This window comes from Nuphar pumila, chromosome 6, assembly GCF_984573655.1.
Source record: "Nuphar pumila chromosome 6, dmNupPumi1.hap1.1, whole genome shotgun sequence".
NCBI lineage: Eukaryota > Viridiplantae > Streptophyta > Magnoliopsida > Nymphaeales > Nymphaeaceae > Nuphar > Nuphar pumila.
Window position 1 is genome coordinate 106,908,269 of NC_143254.1, and position 23,037 is coordinate 106,931,305.

Below are 23,037 nucleotides of genomic sequence, written 5' to 3' on the forward strand. Positions count from 1 at the left end.
CATAACATGCCTCTTCATTGCTGAGTCCTGAAGGTGTGCTTAGAGCGACCCGATCTATAATCATTGGGTTTTCAGGCGATTAGGCCTGTTGATGAGGTGAAGATCGTATCTGCATTAAAGATCTCAAAGTACTACAAGCAGTGGTATACTATGTTCTTGGCTAGTGTGTCTACAACTGATAGGCAGGAGTTACCATTGGAGCAGTTGGACATAGTCTGCTAGTTTCATGACGTATTTTTAGAGAAATTATTGGGATTATCGCCTCACCGTGAGATCAAGTTTTTGATTGAGTTGATGCCTGTAACGACACCAGTGTCGAAAGTACCATATTGTATGGCACCTGTTGAGCTCGTTGAGCTGAGAAAGCAGTTGTAGGAGCTTCTTGACAAGGGGTTTATCAGATCGAGTGTGTCACCTTGGAGTGCACCGGTCTTGTTTGTCAAGAAGAAGGATGAATCCATGAGGCTTTGTATCGACTATCGAATGTTGAATAAGCTAACAGTGAAGAACAAATACCCTTTGCCCAGGATAGATGATCTGTTTGATCAGTTACACACAACGAAAGTGTTTTCTAAGATTGACCTTCGATCGAGATATCATGAGTTGCAGATTAAGGCAGAGGACATCCCAAAGACTACATTTCAGTCCATATACGGGCATTATGAGTTTTTGGTGATGCCTTTTGGACTCATGAATGCCTCATGAATCGAGTCTTTCGACTATGGTTGGATCAATTTGTGATAGTGTTCATCGATGGCATCCTGATTTATTCAAAAAGTGAGGAGGATCACAAAGAGCATTTGAGAATCGTGCCCTCAAACATTGAGGGAACATATGCTCTACGCTAAGTTCTTTAAGTGCAAATTCTGGCTCGATAAGGTTATATTCCTCGGTAATGTTATTTCGGGTAATGGTGTCAAGGTGGATCTGGCGAAAGTGGAAGTAGTCGAAGATAGTCATAGAGATCAAGAGTGTCTTTTGATTGGTTCGATACTATCGTAGATTTATCTAGGATTTCTCTCGTATAGCTGCCCCAATGATGAAGTTGTTGCAGAAAGGGGTGTTTTTTTGGATGCCTCGTTGTGAAGAGAGCTTCAAAGACCTAAGGATGAAGTTGGCCTCAACTCCAGTTTTGACGCTACCATTAGGATTAGGAGGCTTTGTAGTGTACAACGATGCCTCAGGCACCAGACGAGGCTGTGTCTTGATGCAACTTCTAAGCAACTGAAGGTACGTGAGATGCACATCACTTGGAGTTATCAGCCGTTATCTTTGTGCTGAAGATTTGACGTCATTACTTGTATGGAGAGTAGTTCGAGGTTCTCTCTAATCATAAGGGCCTCAAATACATATTTACGCCCTAAGATCTTAACTTGAGATAATGCATGTGGTTAGATTTCCTCAAAGATTATGAGTTTTCCATCACTTACCATTTGTGTAAAGCGATTGTGGTGGCAGATACACTAAGTAGGAAGACTTCAGTTTCAATTGCCAGTTTGATTGGACGAAGTTGAGATTTACTTGAGGAATTTGTAAGTGGTAGCCGTTTGCGGATGAAGCCGAGCATATGTATTGTGCAGGAATGAAAGCACGACCCGAGATCATAGATTGTATTGAGGCATTACAGTCGGATGATCTGGATTTCGAGAAGACGTGTGAGAGTGCTCGAAAGCCAAATGCGCAATTCCATCGTGAGGAAGACAGGACCATTATGTTCAGGGGATCGATGGTGGGTTTCAAAGTCTCTTCATGAAGAGCTGATGAGGGAAGCACACAAATCATAGTATTCGGTTCATCCTGGTAGCACCAAGATATTCAAGGACTTACGGAGGATTGAGGGAACATAAGCTTTGCGCTAAGTTCTCTTGATAGAGCCTCTAACTTTACCTCCTGGTCCTCTTCTCAAAGACCTCCTTCCTGCTCCTTTTCTTTCTCTTCCTCTTCTTTTTGTGCTGGCGGCAGCAGCTGCGACCCTACTGCTGGCACCAACTTCTGATCCTAAGCTATGGGTTGTAGGATCAAAAGTTGGGAGCTTATCTTCGTAATACAGATTCTCCTAAGGCTCCCCATACCCCATTTCTGCCTTCATCTCTCGCCCTTTTTCTCTCAAATCATCAAGTAATTGCTAGTATTGCCATTTTACGGCATCTGACAATTTGCTTGACGTACATGCTTGCACATTATGATGTGTCCTTGCTAAATCATGCTTCAACCGAGAGATATCACTCGAAAACTATTTTTGCAATAGTTGCATTTGATTCTCAATAAGTTTCCACTCGTTATTTGAGTGCGCCATTGCTATGCCGGATCTTCCCCCCAAAACACTCAATAACAAGCAAATAATATAATTTTTTTACCTTAACTCACTTCCTTGAGTGAAAAAATGGGTGGAAATGCACTCTTGAGAAATTCGCAAAAGCCCTCTCTCTTGTGCACGAACCAAACCCCAAATCGATCTCTCATGAAATCTACGGTACATGGGTTCCCTTTCAACAACCTCTACTCGTGTAAAAGTCTGCATTAAGAGGGCTTTTAAACCCAAAATGAAAAAGATCGAGTTTTGGGTCTTTTTTAGTGTGCCAAACCCATATATGAGTCAATGTATGATACACCCGATACAGCTATGATACACACTCGTATCTCGATGCGAGTGTGTATCGTATTGTTACATAAAAAAGTAACGATACGTATCGTGTCGTATTGTACTATACTGCACGATACTGACAACCATGATTAAAACCACTCGAACTCTTATATCCAAAAATATTTCAATTTTTTTGGGCCTAAAACGCCCTTACGACGGTTTATTTGATTAATAGAATGCCTTTAACCATTCTTGAAAATATTTCTTATATAGAAAAATTGTTTAAAATTCCTTTCGATTACAAAGGTTAAGATTTTTTTGTTAGAAATGTTGTCCTTACTAAAAAAATGCTAAAATTTTTGCAAATGTTATTCCTTGTTTATTTTTGGGTTATGCCAAAAATAAAAAGGATATGAATGTTATGAGACTGAGAAGGACAAACTTTATGTTTCAAGAAATGTAACTTTTTTTGAAAAATAAAATGGATTTTATAAGATTGAGTCTAAGAAGCATTATGACTATTGTTTTCTTTTTGATCTTGTTAATAAGCATGATAATGTTAATGATGATCTTGATAGTGATATGCATGAGAATAGCGATGTTGATATTCATGATGTGCATGAGTGACAATGATGACACACATGATGCACATGAGAATGACAATGATATTCAAAATGATATAGTTGAACCGTACAATGAAATACATGTCTATACTTGTCGTACCGATGATCATCCTCCATGTGCTTTAGAAAGGTACTCTCAAAATCAAGACATAGACCAATCTAGTATTAAAAGATCCATGAGGATCTCTAAAGCACCTAGTAGATTCGCATCCTATGAATCATTTGAATCTAAGTATAAAACATGTTTTATGGCCATCCACTCATGTAAAACCATCCTCTTATAATGAGGTTAAAAATCATTTAGAATGGATTGAACTCATGAATAATGAATTAGAAGCCCTTGATACAGGAAAGAAAACAAATAAGTCTACAAAATTAAAACTAAATCTGATGGAACATTAGAATGGTACAAAGCTATGTTAGTGGCTATGGTTTACAACCTATGTCACACGGACTCGGCTCCAAGGTCGACGCACCCGCGTCGACACGCACCGACACAGGTGCGGCTCAGACTCGGTCAACCTGACCTGGGTGCGGTCAACGCACCCAGGGTCATTTTGGTTCATTTTTTGATTTTTTTTTTAAATTTTTTGGGTTACAAAATTTTAAAAAAATCTTTGGGGGGTTGGGGGGGGGGCTGCCCCCCTATAACCCCTCGCTAGGGGCGCCGCCCGCCGGGGGGAACCCCTCCTCCTGTAAGGAAAAAAACCCTGAATCAGCTTAACAACTCATCACCTGTCCCCTTATGGGCACAACTTTGACCGAGTCTTTTATATATATATATATATATATATATATATATATATATATATATATATATATATATATATATATATATATATATATATATATAGCCGAATCCCCGTGTCCAAAATTTTTGAAATTGCGCCGCACCCGCACCCATGTGACATAGGTTACAACTAATAATGTGAAATAAATTATGAGGAAACTTTTGCTCCGGTAGCTAGAATGAATACAGTTAGAACCCTTATTGTTATAACATCTCTTAGAAAATGACTTATTTTTTAAATGGATGTTACGAATGCTTTTCTTAATGATGATTTTAATGAGGAAGTGTATATGAAACCTCTGCCTAGATTAGGATTGGCACATGAAAAAGTTCTTCTCTTACGCAAGGCCTTGTATGGTCTGAAGCAAGCCCCTAAGGCTTCGTATGATCGTTTTAGCAATGTGATGGTTCAACTAGGTTTTAAATCCTGTTACACTGACACTGCGTTGTTTGTTAAGACTTTTGATGTAGGTATAGTAATTCTACTTCTATATGTGAACGACATGATTATCACAAGAGGTGATAAGTAGGAAATTAGTCATATCAAAGAAGTCCTCAAGTTGAACTTTAATATGATAGATTTTGGATCTCTTCGGTATTTTCTGGGTATTGAAGTAGCTTATTCACCTCGTGGTTATTTCTTATCACAATTTAAATATGCAGCTGAGATAATAGAAAGATTGAGATTTACTAATGAAAAACAAGTTGATACTCTAGAGGTTATTAATGCTAAAATGAAAAATATGATGGAGAACCTCTAAAAAACCAACTCTGTATAGACAAATAATTGAATCTGTAACTTATTTTTCTATTACTCGACCTAACATTGCACATGCTATTCATACTGCTAGTCAATTTCAACATTCTCCCAATACAATACACATGAGTGCTGTAATGAGAATTGTTAGATATATTAGAAATATTATTAATCATAAATTTTTTTATCATCTTCCCCATTAGAAGTAATTGTATATTCAGACTCTGATCAAGGAGGAGATGTGCATGATTGATGCTCAAGTACAAGTTTTTGTGTCTTTGTAGGTGACTTCTTAATTTCGTAGAAGTGAAAGAAACAACAAAATGTGTCCCTATCATCTACAAAGGAAGAGTACCGAGTTGTGACAACTACTAATTCCAAGTTGGTATGGTTGAGACTGTTGCTAGAAGACTTGGGAGTTCACATAGCAGAACCTTCAAGATTATGTTGTGACAATAAAAGCGTAATCTACATCACATGCAATCACATATTACATGAAATAACCAAATACATAGAAATGGATTGCCATTATGTTAGAGAAGAATTCTTGAAGAAGACTATTACACTATGTCACATGGGTGCGGGTGCGATACGGGTGCGTCGCAATTTCAAAATTTTTGGACACGGGGACTCGGCTATATATATATTAAAATATATATATATATATATATATATATATATATATATATATATATATATATATATAAATAAATAAATAAGACTCGGTCAAAGTTGTGCCCATTAGGGGACAAGTGATGAGTTGTGAAGGCATTCTGTACACTTTCTTCATACAGGAATAATTCACTTTTGAGCACTTTCTTCATACACTGTAATAATTCACTTTCTTCATACAGGAAAAAACCACAAAAACTTGAGTTGTGCCCATTCTGTACTTAAAACTTGAAAGTGTACAAGTTTTTTAGTTGTGATGGGTTTTTTTCCTTACAGCTGTAGCCCAGAAAATTTTAAAAAAAAAATTTCAAAAAAAAAAATCCAAAAAATGGACCAAAATGACCCTGGGTGCGTTGACCACACCCAGGGTCGGGTTGACCGAGTCCGAGCCGCACCCGTGTCCGCACCCGTGTCGGTGTGTGTCGACGCGGGTGCGGCGACCTTGGAGCCGAGTCTGTGTGACATAGCTATTACATTTTCGTATTTACTACCTAAGTATTAACTGGTGGACTTCTTTATCAAAGCACTTACGTATCTAAGGTTTCACTTGTTTCTTGGCAAACTCTTGGTTGTGGCACCGTGAGTTTGAGGGGGGGGTGTTAAAATATAGTTGTAATTAGGGATGCACACGAGCCGGGTTCCAGCCGAGCTTGGTCTAGCTCAGCTTGGCTTGTGAAGCATGCTTTGGGATTGGCTCTAGTCGAGCTCGAGCATGACTCAGCTCGAGCTGAAAACCTTTAATTTAAAAATGTTTTTAAATTTTTGAAACTTGTGTAAAATGCTTTTTTGAAAGAGATGCAAAGAGTACTTACGTCTCTTCCAATGATGACCAATGAGTTGTCCACTAAGGTAAGACACATCTTTATATTATGAATGTGAACAAAATATATAGATATATAAATCTATATTTTTATATAACTATGTGAACCGAGCCTAATCGAGCTTACCGAGCTTATTCGAGCTGGACTGCCGGTTCAAGCTCAGCTCGTTTATGTGTTCCGAGCCTGAAACCTTGTTCCAGCTCGACTCATTTATTTTTCAAACGAGTTCGAGCTGAGCTTAAACGAGTCTAGCCCGAGCTAGCTTGGCTCGTTGTACATCCCTAGTTGTAATTGATGCACATACATATATATACACATATATCTATCTATCTATCTATCTATCTGTATATATATATATATATATATATATATATATATATATATATATATATATATATACACACACACATGTATATAGATATATATGTGTTTTCTGGGTTTGTAATGAGTATTACCCTCTAGGGGTATTTTAGTAATTTGATATTTGTAATAGGATCTGCCCATTAGGGGCTGAACTGTCTTTTAATATTTTTTATTTTCTTTATTTTTTATGTGTCCTATGTAGGTATTCTCAAGGGCAGTTTTGTCCTTGACGATATAGCCGTTGGAGGCTCCCCAACGTCTATAATGGGAGTGTCTCACTCCCTTGTGTGTATAAATAAGGGTCATATTGTTCCTTGTACCTCGTGCATTCCTCCCATAATATATTTATATTTTTAAGTGCGTTCTCTTGGCCCTTAGTTGCCCTTGTGATTGAACCCATTTTTGAGTTGTTGTGCCTATTGTGTGAGGTGTGTGAGCTCGTTTTCGTTTCATTACAAGGGTTACTAAGTTGTTCCCACAAATTTATACCACTGCAAGTAATTTTTCTGACAGATTCCTTGATTTTGAAAAGGTAATAAATCACTAATGAAGTTATATTGTTTGTAAATTTACCTTGTTTAAATTCCAGATCATGGAATTTTGAAAATTTGTTAGGGACAATGAGTGTTGGTAAACTTATTTGCATTCACTGTAGGCCATGACTCCAAACAACATTGACATATAACGGGCTAAGCACATCAACAAATAAAAGATATCTGTGTGGACCAGTTTCTGAAATTCATCACTATGAACCTGATCAATAATATCAAAATGTGACCTCCAAATGTTTATGTATTTATCAATTTTTAGCCAACAATGGATATCGCTGTGTGGATTCTACTGATCCAGCTTCTTATTTGTATAAACACTTATTATTTTTAATTGATTGTAATCATCAGCCAATTCCTGATTAGTCAATTGTTTATTGTTTGACTGAAGTTTGTCTTGATGTCCCAAAACTACCCTTTACTCTGATTTTCTCTCAGTTCATGTAAAGAGGGGTTTGGCTCGACGACCTTGGCACTGCGACCTGCTGGAAGTGGGGTTATAATAAAAATGTAAAATAACTTTCACTGATTGTGACAAATGGATTTACCTGGTCCTCCAGCTCAAGTATAAACACGTTGCTTCTCAACAAAGAGGATCTGGTATCCTCAGAATGCTGAAGTTTTGCTTAATATTCCACATCAATATGCTTTTAGAAACTCTGCTCAACTTGGAGCGTGCCTATTTGCTTGTGTACGCATCTGCCTGGCCTGCCTGTCATTACTATGTCAACATTATAGACGCTGATCCAAATTCCAAACATCTCTGAAACCTGTTTTGCATTTCTGATCGTTTATTAATGTAAATCATCTAATGTGTTTGCAGTGTCCCGATCTTCCACATTCCTGGGAGGACATTTCCTGTTAATATATTGTACAGTAAAACTCCATGTGAAGACTATGTAGAAGCAGCCGTAAAGCAGGTCTTGACTGTGCATATCACGTGTCCTCCTGGCGACATCCTTATATTCATGACTGGCCAAGATGAAATAGAAGCAACCTGCTATGAACTTGCCGAGCGCATGGAGCAGCTTGCCTCCAATACAAAGAAGGCTGCTCCCAAACTCTCCATCCTTCCTATTTATTCTCAACTCCCATCGGATCTCCAAGCCAAAATCTTTCAGAAAGCTGAAGATGGTACCCGCAAATGCATTGTTGCAACCAACATTGCCGAGACTTCTCTTACTGTTGATGGTATTCTGTACGTTATAGATACAGGATATGGTAAAATGAAGGTTTACAATCCTAGGATGGGTATGGATGCGCTACAGGTATTTCCGGTCAGTCGAGCTGCTGCTGATCAAAGGGCAGGCCGAGCAGGCCGAACAGGGCCTGGCACGTGTTACAGATTGTACACTGAGACAGCCTATCAGAATGAAATGCTACCGAATCCAGTTCCTGAGATCCAGCGAACTAATCTTGGAAATGTGGTTCTACTGCTCAAGTCTCTAAAGATTGAAAACCTTCTTGATTTTGATTTCATGGACCCTCCTCCTCAGGAGAACATCCTTAACTCTATGTACCAGTTGTGGGTCTTGGGTGCTCTCAGTAACACGGGGAAGCTGACCGACCTTGGGCTGAAAATGGTGGAATTCCCTCTGGATCCGCCCCTGGCAAAGATGCTGTTGAAGGGAGATGAGCTTGAGTGCATTAACGAGGTACTCACTATCGTCTCAATGCTCTCAGTCCCGTCGGTGTTTTTCAGACCCAAGGACAGGGCTGAAGAGAGTGATGCAGCGCGAGAGAAGTTCTTCGTGCCAGAGTCGGACCATCTGACGCTTCTCAATGTGTATCAACAATGGAAGGCAAACCAATATAGAGGTGACTGGTGTAACGATCATTTCCTTCATGTGAAGGGACTCAGGAAGGCAAGAGAGGTGAGGTCTCAGCTGTTGGACATACTCAAGACTCTGAAGATACCGCTAACTTCATGTGGGCCGGACTGGGATGTTGTACGAAAAGCCATCTGCTCGGCATATTTCCACAATGCAGCAAGGTTGAAGGGTGTCGGTGAGTATGTAAACTGCAGAAGTGGAATGCCTTGCCATTTGCACCCGAGCAGCGCACTTTTTGGACTTGGTTACACTCCAGATTATGTGGTGTACCATGAACTGATCTTAACAACAAAGGAGTACATGCAGTGTGTGACTGCAGTGGAGCCACAATGGTTAGCTGAGCTAGGGCCCATGTTCTTCTCTGTCAAAGAGTCTGATACTTCCATGCTGGAGCACAAAAGGAAGCAGAAGGAAGAGAAGACATCAATGGAGGAAGAGATGGAGGAGTTGAGGAAGATGCAGTTAGAAAAGGAGAGGGAGGAGAGGGAGAGGGAGAAGGAAAAGCGAGCAAAACAGCAGCAGCAAATATCAATGCCTGGGAAGCGTCAGCCATCTACATATTTGAGACCACCAAAAAAACTTGGTCTTTAAATCTGTACCTCCTTGTTTGTATATTACATACCCAAACTAAAAAAAAAAAGATTATTTGATTTTAATCAATGAGATGTAATGTCGAGTACAAAGTTGTAATAATGTTAAAATTATTGGTGCAATACTTTTCGTGCATTTTGATCTTGATCCAATCTACAATGGCTTACTTTTTTGAGAGGCGTGACCTTGGTGAGTTGGGATCCAGGGATTGCATAAGTGCCTGCCTATGTGACACAACCCAATCACATGACAGCATTCTTAATATTGCTGTGTAGCCTATGGAATGTTGGCACTTATACAGTCCTGTATGATCCCAATTTTTCCGCTACCGGGAGTTTCAGAGCTTTGGTAGAGTGCCTGCCTATGTGACAGGTCAATCACATGACAGCATTTCGTAGGTCCCACAGTCACAGAATTCAGTCCCCCACTCAGAACACAGTCGTGATTTGTCACATAATCCGGCCCCTAAGCTATCCTCGGTTGAGGCTTGGAACCAACTTGGGAATTTGTCCCGAAGGGTTAACGTGAAGACACCCAGCGGTGGTTGGGCGGTGTCTCACTTACACCTTAGTGGCAAAATCTCGCCAGATTTATGGAAATCTTGCGAAAATATCGTGAGAAATTACCTGAAAGTTAAAAATGGTAGTTTTTTTGTCACAAATATATGTTTTTATCGGCTATTTATCATGAAAAAATCATGTGGTTTTTATTTTTGAATAACTTTATTTATATTATCTCTTAAAATTTTGTTTTCTTATATTTTTAATTTATTTTTTATTGTTGAGGTTTTGCTAAAATATGCAAGATTAAAAAAAAACAATTCAATTTCTCACGAGTGACCGCAGATATTGTGCCGTTTTAAACCTTTGGCACTATGCTTACCACGCAAGAAACATGGGAAGCTCAGTGGTCAAGACATACATATACAGACAAAACAGGACATCTGACCCAGCTGCGTGTCACAACCAAGTTTAGTCACTCACCGCCCCTACGACGATAATTTCCCTTAACCCTAACCCCTTTCTTTAGACCAACCAGGCATAACTGTTCAAGTCCGACCATCTCTCTCTCTCTCTCTCTCTCTCTCTCTATATATATATATATATATATATATATATATATATATATATATATATATATATAGAGAGAGAGAGAGAGAGAGAGAGAGAGAGAGAGAGAGAGAGAGAGAGAGATCCCTGCATCTGGGGCTTATGCGGAAAGCTATGAAGGGGGGGTGAGACAAGAGGTATATAAACAAGAGGGACGGGATAAGTGGTGTAGTTGTGAAAGCTTAGAGCTCAAGTTTGCTGCTGCTTCAAGAAAAACGGTTACTCCGTTCCTTTCACTCTCTTGCAATATATAGGAGAGCAGAAGGGAAGGCCCATTTCATCGAAACCACAGACAGGATAGGAGGCTCCTCTGTCCCTTCTCTTCTCTTCTCTTCTTTTATTGTCTCTTTGTCTAGGGACGAGTAGCCGAGAGAGGATGGAAAGAAGCAAAACCACCATGATCATAGCGTTGCTTGAATTGGTGATGCTTTTGAGGAGTACCACCGTGGCCATTTTAGACCCACTTGATTTCCTGGCGCTCCAATCGATCAGGAAAGGCTTACAAGACATGCCGGGCTCTACCTTCTTCTCGACCTGGGACTTCACCTCCGACCCCTGCACTTTCTCGGGCGTGCTGTGCGATACAGAGTCTCAGCCCAACAGGGTCGTGGCCTTGAACCTGGGAGACGCCAGAGCCGGCTCACCAGGTCTGATGGGCAAGCTCGACTCCTCCATCGGACGCCTTTCTGCTCTCGCGGAGTTCACCGTGGTGCCCGGCCGGATCACCGGCCCGATCCCGGAGTCTATCGCTCGATGCAAGCAGCTACAATTCTTAGGCATCAGCAAGAACTTGTTATCGGGCCGCATCCCTCAGGGTCTCTCCGGGTTGGAGAGGTTGCAGACTCTGGACCTCAGCTACAACCTGCTGAGCGGCTGGATCCCTCGAGGGCTCGGCTCGCTTCCCCTGCTCACCAACCTCATTCTCTGCCACAACAACCTCAACGGCAGGGTGCCCACATTCTCCTCGCCTTCGTCGTTGGTGCACCTCGACCTGAAGCACAACGGCCTCGCCGGCCCGCTCCCCCCATGGCTCCCACCTTCCCTTCAGTATCTCTCCGTCTCATGGAACAGGCTCTCAGGAAACGTCGACCGGCCTCTGAGCGGTCTCCAGCGGCTTAACTACCTGGACCTGAGCATGAACAGACTCTCCGGTGGTATTCCCGGTGCGGTGTTCAGCTTCCCCATCGAGTTCTTGCAGCTGCAGAGGAACCGCTTCAGCGGATGGGTGGTTCCGTTGGACGTGGTGAGGATCCCCACCGTCGACTTGAGCTACAACCGCTTCACGGGCCATGTCTCTCCCTTGTTCTCGTCGGTCCGGAGCCTCTACCTCAACAACAACAGGTTCACGGGCCAGGTCCCCGGCAGCTTCGTCGATGGCTTGTTGGCCTCGTCGGGCGTCACCCGGGTTCTGTATCTGCAGCACAACTATCTGACGGGGATCGGGCTCGATGGCGCGTCCACCATTCCGGTCACCACTTCTCTCTGCATTCAGTACAATTGCTTGGTTCCCCCCGTTGAGACGCCGTGCCCTCTGAAAGCAGGGAAGCAGATGACAAGGCCCACTTCGCAGTGCGTCCGATTGAGGGTTCGAAATTAAATTGCACCAATGGCGGCCGCCCCACTATTATGTTTGATATTTTTATCGCTATTCTTTCATTTATGTCATTGGTAGGCCTTATTTTCACGTATGTAATCCATCTCCTATAGTTTGGAAGAAATAAACAGGGGACCCTGGTCCTTTCTCAGTTCTCAGTGGCACAAGTGATTGTTTTTGCTTGGGTGCTTTTCATACATCATATAAGAAGGGCCGAGTTGGGCGAGCATGTGGGGTTGCTCTCTCTCTCTCTTCATTGCCGGCTCATCAGACAAATCACCCACCAATGTCATTGTCTTAACTCGAGAGTAGTCCGGTTTCACTCATCTCCTATGTCATCCCCATCTTCGTACCCCTTTTAAATTTTAAGATGCAAGTTGTTTTGATCAAATCTGACCTTATGGACGGATTCAACATAATAGATTTAATAAGAATTGACCTTCGGATCATATATTTTTCAGGAAAAATATGATTTTTTTTTAAATCCAAAAATGTGTGTTTTGTCAACTGTTGATTTTTTATTCAGCAAACAAGTTGGATTTCGGTGATTTAAATGATTCAGATCTTCACTGAATGAATGATATAGATCGCATCTATAGAGTCCGATTTGATCAAAACAACTCGCATCATTGAAATCTCAATAAGGGAAATGAAGATAGCGATGGCATAGGGGATGAGTGGTAGGTAAAAAAAAAAGAACCTGCCAAATGAAAGGCTTCCACCTGAACCAGCGCCCTCCACAAGTCTCTATGATGACATTCACTTTTTAAATGAACGATTAAGATTTCTTTTAGAACATGATATGTTTGGTGGTTTTTTGGCATCTTACATTTGGGTGCTGAATGCCATCCAAGGTTCTTTTCACATCTTTCCGTTAAGTTTCCTTGGTCCGTTCCACACGTGAAAAGATCAGGTGCAATACGATTGCACAAATATCTGTGCATTAAGCACCTGATCACCCTCAATCTTGAGGACAGGGCCTGTGCCCAAGGCCTGATGGAGGGTAATCAGGTGCTTAATGCACAAATTTTGTGCCATGTGATTGCACCCGTTCAGGACTCGTTCTACACTCTGTAAGGTGATCACATTTTCTAAAAATCACATTATCGCTCAACACGTGTTGACATAGATCGCACTTTATGGTGTCTAGAGATGGGTGTATCTTCGAACAACCATACTAGCGAACATCACAACAGACGTTCATGTGCCGTTGATTGCGCGCAATCAGTAGCACAAAAATGGTTCTTTAGTGGCGGTAGTGACTGCTGTTAAAGACCAAATAGGCTTTAGCAATGGTCGTTGACTGCCACTAAAGGGTTATTTTTGCACGATGCAGCGCGCGATAGTGCGTCCGCCTTTGTTCACTCATTAAGATGTTTGAACTTACACTTACCGTCTTATATTGTGTAGACAATACTAATTTTCAATGTTTCAGGCATGTTTGGTAAACCTGGGTTGTGCTTTTTTAATGAGAAAACGTGATTTTATGAGCTTTAAAATTTATAAAAAGTTTAGTCATTGATTGAATCATTATAAAAACTTGCTTGTCATGATTGGATGATTTTGGAAATCTGATTCCTACTAAATAAAGTGTAGATCACACTTGTAAGGTTAGATTCTGAAAAAATACTAGAAAACAAAAGTTGAGAACAGCCTACACCCTCTTATTTTTAAGAGGAATCAATCAATATATATATATATATATAGTGAGAGAGAGATTATGGATTAACTCATGGCAAGAATGAGTTAAAACGAGCTGAGCTCATATATTGAATATTAGCTTTTTAAAACTAGAATAATAAATTTGGACTCTAAACTTATCGAGCTAAGCTCAACCTGACGCATTTTAGAAAATAAGTACATTGTTTCAAAGTTGCAAGCAATGGGGTTTGAACTCCAAATTTATTATTTGCAAGCCAAATACTTCATCCATCCACGTACGAGTCGAGCATGGCAGAATGCTCATTGTTCATGTTGGGCTTGCCGAGCCTATTTCATGAGTTCTAGTGAGCTCTTTGCGAGCCGCTCGTTTCCCAGCCCCTCGGGTGCTGCAAAAAATGGTGTTACTGCTACCCTCGAGTCATTTCCCTTCAATAAATGTGTAAAAAATGAGTGCCGTCTCGAATTCTCAACTGCTAGCAGGGCCCTGTTGTCCTTTACAATTAAGTCAAAAGCTGGGAACTGTAGTCACTTTTAATTTTTCAATTATTTCTGTCATTGAAATTTGCACAGGCTGCCCTGTAGCTTTAGCTCAAAACATTAAACGATGCTTAGACTTTTAGGGGTCGTACATCGTGATAAGGAAGCGTTTTAGCCTCACCTACTCTCGACATACTGGATATGGCATGAAGAATCTGTTGTAGACATAAAAAGTCGGTATCGAAATGGGAGTGTGTCTCTGTTGCTGTGCAACTTGATTGTCAAAAGCATTAAATAACCTTATTGTGCAACTGCAGAGCATGTCAACAATGTTCTTGTCTCACTATTAATTTCTTTTATCCTTTTCCTCAGCAGATGTCACTACTCTATGAAAGAAATATTTCACTTGTACATTTACCGAAGGGATGATTGGTGAAGTAAGGGTAATCAATCCTGCCACAGGGGGGGGGGGGGTGTCCTGGATCAGTAGGGGATCTTCACTGTGGCAGCAAGGCCAATGCCCACATTCTATAATTAGGAAAAATGATTTCCCATTGAGTGAGAAACCCATTTCACACTACATAAGAAACTTAATTTATACAAAAAGAATCCGTTTCCATTATTTTAAGAAACATGGTCTCATATGTTTCTTGAATTATTATCTTAAATATATATATATATTTTTATTTTCAATGGAAAGTTGAGATACACATGTTAGAGTCAAATGTAACACATGAAAATAGTAAATTGTACTAAATATAAACCTAAGGTCCACAAGGTATGGTACCAAATTATCTATAACTTATGTTAGAGTCAAATTTACTATATATATGAGTCTTATATATATAAGGTTAATATTTGGTGTTATTGAAGGCACAAAACTATTTACCATAAATAATCTTCTTCTAGTATTTTTATTTTTATTTTTGCAGATTGAACCTTACGGATGTGATCTACAAGGCTTGTTTAGAGAGCAAATGAGTTCTGAATTATGTGATTGTAACATGTAAGCAAGTTTTTTAAGCACTTTAAAAATCAACAGCCCACAATATACTAAAATTGCATGACTAAAAAAAGCAAACTTTTAGATCGACATAACATGATCCAAAGTTTGGCCCTTAGTAAACAGACCATGCTGAACACATCAAAATGGTCAGATTGAGTCGATAAAGCCTGAAGCTATGATTTACAGAACAATAATTCCATGAGGTCAGATTTGGTCAAAACAACCTTCCTCTATGAGTTCCAAAGGGAATCCTTAGCCACAAAGGTAGCAAATACTTTCCCCTATACATATAATGTGTCAGCTACACTGATGGATTCCAAACCAATAGATGAAAGGGTCCATTATTTATTTATTTATTAATTTTTCATATCTGACCCTCTATATGTGATTCACGTCTGGTCTACTGGAAACTAGCCCTTAGATCATGTTTTTTTGGTGTGGTTTGGATTTTTTGAGGGTTGAAAAATTAATAGCCTACAATATGCCAAATTTTCATCCCTTACCAAATTGTGTTTTTGTATAAAAAAATATACAATCCAAGGGTCCATCCCTACTATTTTTGACCATATTGAACACATCCATGGGATTATATTTGGTCAAAATGACCTCGCTCTATGAGTTCTGGCTAGGGCCTTTAATTAGGACCCACATGTGTAGCTTATATATATATATTTGGTACTATTGAAGACACTAAATGTATGGAACCATTAAGCTGAAAATCATAGGTTTTAGATTTTTTGTAAATTAAATAGATGTGATCTACAATGTTCATTTAGTGGGTAATGAGTTTTGAATCATATGATTGTTACACATAATCGTGGTTTTTAATGGCTTCAAAAATTAACAGTCTATAATGCACTAAAATTTCATAACTGAAAAATCATATTTTTAGATGGTAATAACATAATCCAAGGTTTGATCCTTAGCAAACAAACCTTCTTGAACACATTTATGTGGTCAGATTGAGTTGATAAAGCTTGAACTTATGATTTTCAGCTTAATAGTTCCATATAATTTGGTCAATAGCAACACACACACACACACACACACACACACATATATATATATATATATGAAAGAGAGTAATTGTTGCACCCAAAATCTCGGAGAGCCTCGCAACGTGCCATAGGCATGGGACTTGGTGCGGTGCATGGGGTTGAAGAGACGTATGCATGCCACTGATAGTGCTGTGTGCCTGAGTTTGGCACTGGGCTGTGCAAAGGAGTGTGGCATGTGCACGGGTTGGTGCAACACAAGTGCTGAAAAGGTGTGTGCATGTCACTGATTTCGTCATGTGCCTGAGCTTGGCACTGGACAGTGAAAGGAGAGTGTGGCATGTGCACATGTGTGGTGCAGTGCAGATGCGGCAACAGATGCATGGATGTGTGTGAAGTGCGGTGGAAGTGCCCCAAGAGTGATGGATTGGTTGGTTGCGGCGTGCATGAGGCGTCGGGCCAACCCCGTGACAAACAGGCCTTGCCCATCTGTGCAGAGTTTGGTGCACAAGCATAACAGTGGCGTTGTGTGTTGCACAGATCATTGTCATGCATGATGCATGTGGCGTGCGAAGCACAGCATGCGGTGGGCACGTAGTTGCGGTGAGCATGGTCAGAGCTTGGCATGTGCAGCAATGTGCGCAGTGTGGGCACAGTTGCGTGCACAATCTTTGAGGCGATAATCCAATGAGCATTTGAAGTTGTTTGGGGCCAAGATCGAAGATTCACCGTGTAAATGGACTATGGGGAACACGTGGGTGAAGGCGGATTTGAAGAATTCCGAAGTTGAGAAATTTATGGTTCCCCAAGTGTTATTCGGGTTCCTCTTGCTGGCAGGGGCCTGGCTCCTAAAATACCTATATAGGGGACCTCCTGTTTGAGCTGTTTGGCACATGTTGCAGCAGTTTGGCATAGGCACCCCCTATATCGCACGGGCAGCACTGGGAGTGCATGGGGGTGTCCGTGTGTAGTTCAAATCTCCCATGGGGCGTAGGCAAAGACCTTGGGTGCGTAGACAGGCGGCCCTTGGTGCGGCGATGCGGTCCCAACCATGCCAAGTGGCATGGGGTTGTGCAAGAGAGTGCACAACGCCGGCGAATGAGTTTGGGTGGTGCTATTCGCTATGGCAGATAATCATCAACTGGTTTGCGGACTGGGGGTCGAAAGATCTTGTCCCTTCTATGGTGAGGTTATGTTGGGAGCGTGCCCATGGGGCTGCTATCTGCTCCATGGCACGCGAGGCTAAGGCATCCGTGCGTTGTTGGCTCGGATGGTTGGGCTTGAGAAAATGTGGCTTGCAATGATGATTGGAGGCATGACATGCATCGGTAAAGGCTTTGGGATGTGTTATGCTCCCCATGACCCGTGTTGGATGTTGGTTAAGTCGGTAGTGCTGCGAAGGCACGTTTCAGCCCTTGTCAACGTGCACTTGCTTGTGGGAGTGGTAAGGCACGTTTGGCTTGGTGGTTGAAGGTGCTAGCCGGTATGGGACGGCTATGCACGTAAGTGGCTATCAGATGCACGATGGACCATGTTCGGAAGGATCTCTTGAAAAGAAGAGCTTGTTAAGTTGACGTTCCGCTGGGTAAGAAAGTTACGTGTGGGAAACACGTGCTGTGAGGCTGACTAGGTCGTGAGGCCTAGTGTCGCACGGGGCTTCCTTGGCTTGAAATGCGAAAAATTTGGCCTTGGAAAGTTAGCCCGTGACAGTAATAGCGGATAGAGAAAACATTGGATGTATAATGGAGTGCCGAATGCAATAAAAAAGCCCCTTTAGTAGTGGTTTTTGACCTCCACTGAAAGGGCTTTTTCTTAATAATGTGTGTGAGATCAGCAACACACACGCATCCAACGTAACGTCAAACAACTTAGTTGTGCTTCTATGGTGGCACCGCACCACCATATCTTATGGTGGTACACTTGATTCACATAGATTTAAGCTCCAAATATAGCATGTTTTATTTACTATTTCTGTATGTTAAAGTCGATTAAAATACGATGTTTTATGCTATTTCTGGACTATTCATGTTTTTCGTGAATTGTGAGCCATTGAATTTCACTATCTAAAAAATAGGATCTAATGATGTATTAGATATGATAAAACCTTTTAACATAATAAATAAGTCAAGCTAAACACATATGTATGGTTAGATCTACCATTTGGTGGCTAGATCCATACAAACAAGAGTGCACAACACTATTAAGGTATCATGGTACATAACCACCATATATTTTCCCTATGTTTGGATCTGGACCTGATCTGGTGACCCAAATCCATTTGGATATGTTCCAGCTATACTGTCTGGCATGGACCAGATCCGATCTAGTCAATAGAATTGGCATAGACCCAAAGGACTGGAGTTGGATCCGATCCAGCTGGCCCAGACCCAAGGAGGTCTGAGCTCATTTAGAATACAAAGTATCTTTTAGACAGAAGGAATCCTTGTCTCCCAAACATTAACCAAGCACGCTAACATTTTTTTTAAAAGGGCATTTCAAAGTTACCATTAGATAAAATGAATTTCAAGATATATTTTCAAAGGTTTTTAGTATTTTTAAAGGAAATCCGGTTGTACCAAACCCTAGACTTGTAAAATAACATCCTCAACCATATTTAACCAAAAGTAGAGCTTTATAGCTTTCCAACGATCTAAAAATTACTTAAATCCTATATTGGAGCGAAGAGTTATAGGTAAAACAAGGTTTTGGATCCTAAATTGACTTTTTAAAAAGTAGGACTCACTTTGAGAAAAAATTTGACCATTCAAATAGTTAAATCTGGTTTCAATTTTAAAATATATAATTTGTAGCCATGGATGTTGCCTTTCAAATTTCACAAACCGTTTGTCAAATGGACTTATGAATCTCTACTGCAACCTTTGAAAACTGGATCTATATTAGTTTGGGTTTTGACCTGCCAGACCCATTTGGGTCTGAGCCAGTCCTACTAAGTGGTGTAGACCTATGTCCAAGCCAGTAATATTGACCGGTGCAAACCCCTTGGGACTAGACCTACCTCGGATCTGGACTTGATCTGGAGGCCCAAATCCATTTGGATATTTGCCAGGTGTACTAACTTATGTGGACTTGGTCTGAGCAAGTCAATGAACTGGCATAGACCCAGAGGATTGGACTTGGATCCAGATCTAGATTCGAGCTACTTGGCCTAAACCCAAGGGGGTTCGAGCCAACGATACTGACTGGTGTAGTCCCAAGTCCGATCCAATCATACTGACTAGAGCATACCTCTCGGGTATGGACCTGGATCAGACCCAGACCGGATCTAGACCAGACCCAAAGCAAGAAAACCAATGCCAGTTATATTAGCTAGCACAAAATTGATATATACCCGACATACTGTTTAACAATAACCTAGATCTACATCAATCAGTATAATTGGTGCAGACCTAGCTTTACGCCAATTATATTGTCTAGTGCAAAAATGATGTGGATCCAATAGTGTGTCGATCCACGATCTAAGATTCAATTGGATCTTCACGCGCAGAAGATAAAGAGTGGGATATTGAGTTCTGGCAGGATTCAGTCCGGGTCATTTTGACCTAGTTACGTTCCAAACTGCCCAAAGGTAACAACACAAAATTTGTAGAATACATGCTCACCTTTCCAACAAATCTATGCTTGTAATTTTTTGAAAAGAAGTGGTCGAGAAATAGGACGGACACTAAGACAATAGATTGGTTTCCACATGTTGGAACCACTGGAACAACCCAATGGAGACATACCAGAACGAGGTTGATCCTTGTGGATTATGCCAAAATTTCACACATAAAAGTTTTAGAAATTTTGATTATGAATTCAGGAAAATAAAAATAAGGTCGATCGGAGTTCGTATCACTCAGATATAACTCGATCAATGGGGTATACTGGTACAGTCCCGAACAGTCACCCACGAGATTGTTCACTCTATTTTTGGTCATTTTTTTTTTCAAAATAGGCAATAGAATTAGAAAAAAAGGCTGTACATGAAACTTGTAGGTGTGTGTGATAGCTTTTCAACAAGCTATTACACACTAAGTTTGATATCGGAATTGAAAGTTATGATGCAAACAATGACTTGTTCTAACAAATAGAGTTCTGTGAGTCAAATATACAGTCATACACTTTTTTAAACAACAAATTAGTTAAACCAATTTAGTTTACTGTTCAACATGCACACACAAACACTTCAATGGTGGATTCTACACTATGATTCACCCTTTCACCTTAACCCAACTTCGGTTAGTTTTAGCAAAAGAAAACAATAACACACCACAAGCAAAATCGACTAAACAAGATTTCTAAACAGAAATATACTTAGATAACATTGTTTCTTCAATCAAGATTGCAACAAACTCAAGTCTAATGTATCAAGTTCTAGTCAAACCAAGTTTGCATACACAAGACAAGTTTCCAACAGTATGCAAAGGTACACGAAGACACGAACAACACTAACAACAAAGACACAACTTTCTTCCAACACGACAAGAAATTACAATAGCCAAAGGGAATGACAACCAATGTTGGGACAGATTTGTCACAACAACATCACTCCATGTCTGAGAATATCTTCAAAATAATCTCTTCAACAATGTGATACGCAGTAGTAGGTCACACACTAATCAAGAAGCTTTCATACTATGGACAACAACTAGGTTCCAGCACACACAGATTGGCAGTAATGACTTGGACATCAACAGGGGTCACACGAACAGGCTGGAGCTCAAAATAGTGACACCTCCACTCCTCCGCAGCAACTATGGTCTGCACCAAGGTCTGGCTGCAGCAAGCTTCAGAAAGAAAGTCATCCAAGGTAGGAGATGGCTAAGGCACTTCCACCATTTTTTTTCTTGAATCAAATAATTTTCCAAAAGAGAAGAGAATGCCTTGCACGATTTTTCCAGAACTCTTAAAACTCAGTCCAAGTTGAGTTAATGTAAAGAAGAGGATTCCAATGCCACCTCCAATATGGCCAATGAAGAAACACTATTTAAAAAGAGCTTTTACCACATTCTTCCAACAGTCAAAAATCTTTTTAAGGCTACACAATTTTCTCAAAAGCTCTCAACTCATACACAATTTTCTTGGAGCCTAATAACTCCCCAAACAGGCCTTTTGAGCTGGTAAAAGCTGATTCAAAAGAGGCCCATATTGGTCCAGCCCCAAGGGCACCAATATGGATCCATCTTTAAAGTATTGGATCTTTTGCAAGATCCAATACCTGCAAATGAATCTCAAAATATTTAAGTGACTTTAGATCCAAAATAGAATTTGCATAAAATATAAAATCTACCCAATTATTCTCATACACCTTCTAGTGCCCAAAAAAAATCCTAACAGACATTAGAACTATCTGGCTCCATATAATCCGACACCTAAAAAGATTTTAAAAAAAAAATACAAGAATGATTCTAACATTCACAACAATAGAATCACAATACAAAATATATTTTTTGAGAAGATAGAAATCAAAATTCTCAGACAACAAGTTATGCATAATGAACAAAATACCCCTCACCCCCAAATGGACCCAAAATGAGCAATTTTGACATAGGGTCGCGGGTCTTGCAATCTGGATCAGGTCTTCTACTCCTCGCTTATATCTGGATGCTCTGCATCATCTCCTCCTAGGTTGAAAGGCTTCGTCCTCGGTGCCTTATTCTTTAAAAGTGAAGCTCCATAATCCCTGTAGAAATTCAAAATAAAATCAACGTAGAATCTGTCTCCAAGAATAAGAGATGAACTATGCATTGCAAAAAAAATTAAATATTTGTGAGAACAAGTATGTTTGTAATTTATAATTCCAAGAAATATAGAACAAGAATGCTCATGCATGTTTAAAGAATTTGAATGGCTAAGATGAGGAATTACTCGAGTTTTCCAACATAAAGCTCTACAAAATTCAAAATTCACAAGTTCTAGAACTTCTAACATATTTGAAAATTGCGACAAGTTGTCTTTAGGCAAAAATGCATCTAAAATAGAGTATTTAACAATTTTTACTTCAAGCAAAGCAATCATAATTTCAAAAAAAATTGAACATTAACATGTAAAATTTTTCTATTTAGCATTTCACACAAAAGGTAGAATTTCTTGCTAAGTTCACTAAAAGATGCAATTTTCATTTCAAAACTAGAATTGAAATACATCCTAAAATTCAATATGTCAAATGAAACCCAAAAAAAATTGGGACTTTCACACGCAAAATATCTAATGTGTTCAACTCACATTTAGGATGAAAATAGATAATTGAATGCTCTAAACGTTCATCATGATAATTTTTTTTTTGAATTCTTAAATGCTCGACAAAAAATGATTTTCTTGTTGATCCTTACTACCCTCACAATCATAAAACATAGATGGGTCCTCAACTTCGCGCATAGGTTACTTGCAAACCACATTAACTAATAGGACCTCTTTAAAAAGCGGTAGGGATTTTCCTTGGACTTCTTTATCGACATCATCGAATATTGGATTGTCAAAGATGACACAAGAAGGTTCTTCATGAGACTATTCAACTTCCTCCTTATCGACATCATCGAATATTGGATTGTCAAAGATGACATGAACTTTATCTATGAATGTAGGAACATCCTCAAATTTAGGTAAGGATTCC

At 40.1% G+C, this 23,037-nt stretch overlaps 2 protein-coding genes across 9 annotated transcripts in view; both read left to right on the top strand.

Annotated features, from left to right (window-relative positions):
* The window catches only part of EMB3011 (RNA helicase family protein), a 77,679-nt gene extending 67,966 nt beyond the window's left edge, over positions 1–9,713 (top strand). For all 8 annotated transcript variants that reach the window (XM_090008600.1, XM_090008604.1, XM_090008603.1 and 5 more), the window contains one exon: positions 7,982–9,713. In XM_090008600.1, coding sequence (XP_089864726.1) covers positions 7,982–9,581 — 1,600 coding nt within the window. In that variant the 3' untranslated portion in view covers positions 9,582–9,713. The remainder of the gene's footprint in view (positions 1–7,981) is intronic.
* A 1,047-nt stretch (positions 9,714–10,760) lies between these two features.
* Positions 10,761–12,442, top strand: LOC149835577 (uncharacterized). The gene has a single exon (XM_090010581.1). The coding sequence runs from the start codon at positions 11,067–11,069 to the stop codon at positions 12,285–12,287; it is 1,221 nt and encodes a 406-aa protein (XP_089866707.1). The 5' UTR covers positions 10,761–11,066; the 3' UTR covers positions 12,288–12,442.
* Positions 12,443–23,037: the final 10,595 nt, after the last annotated feature.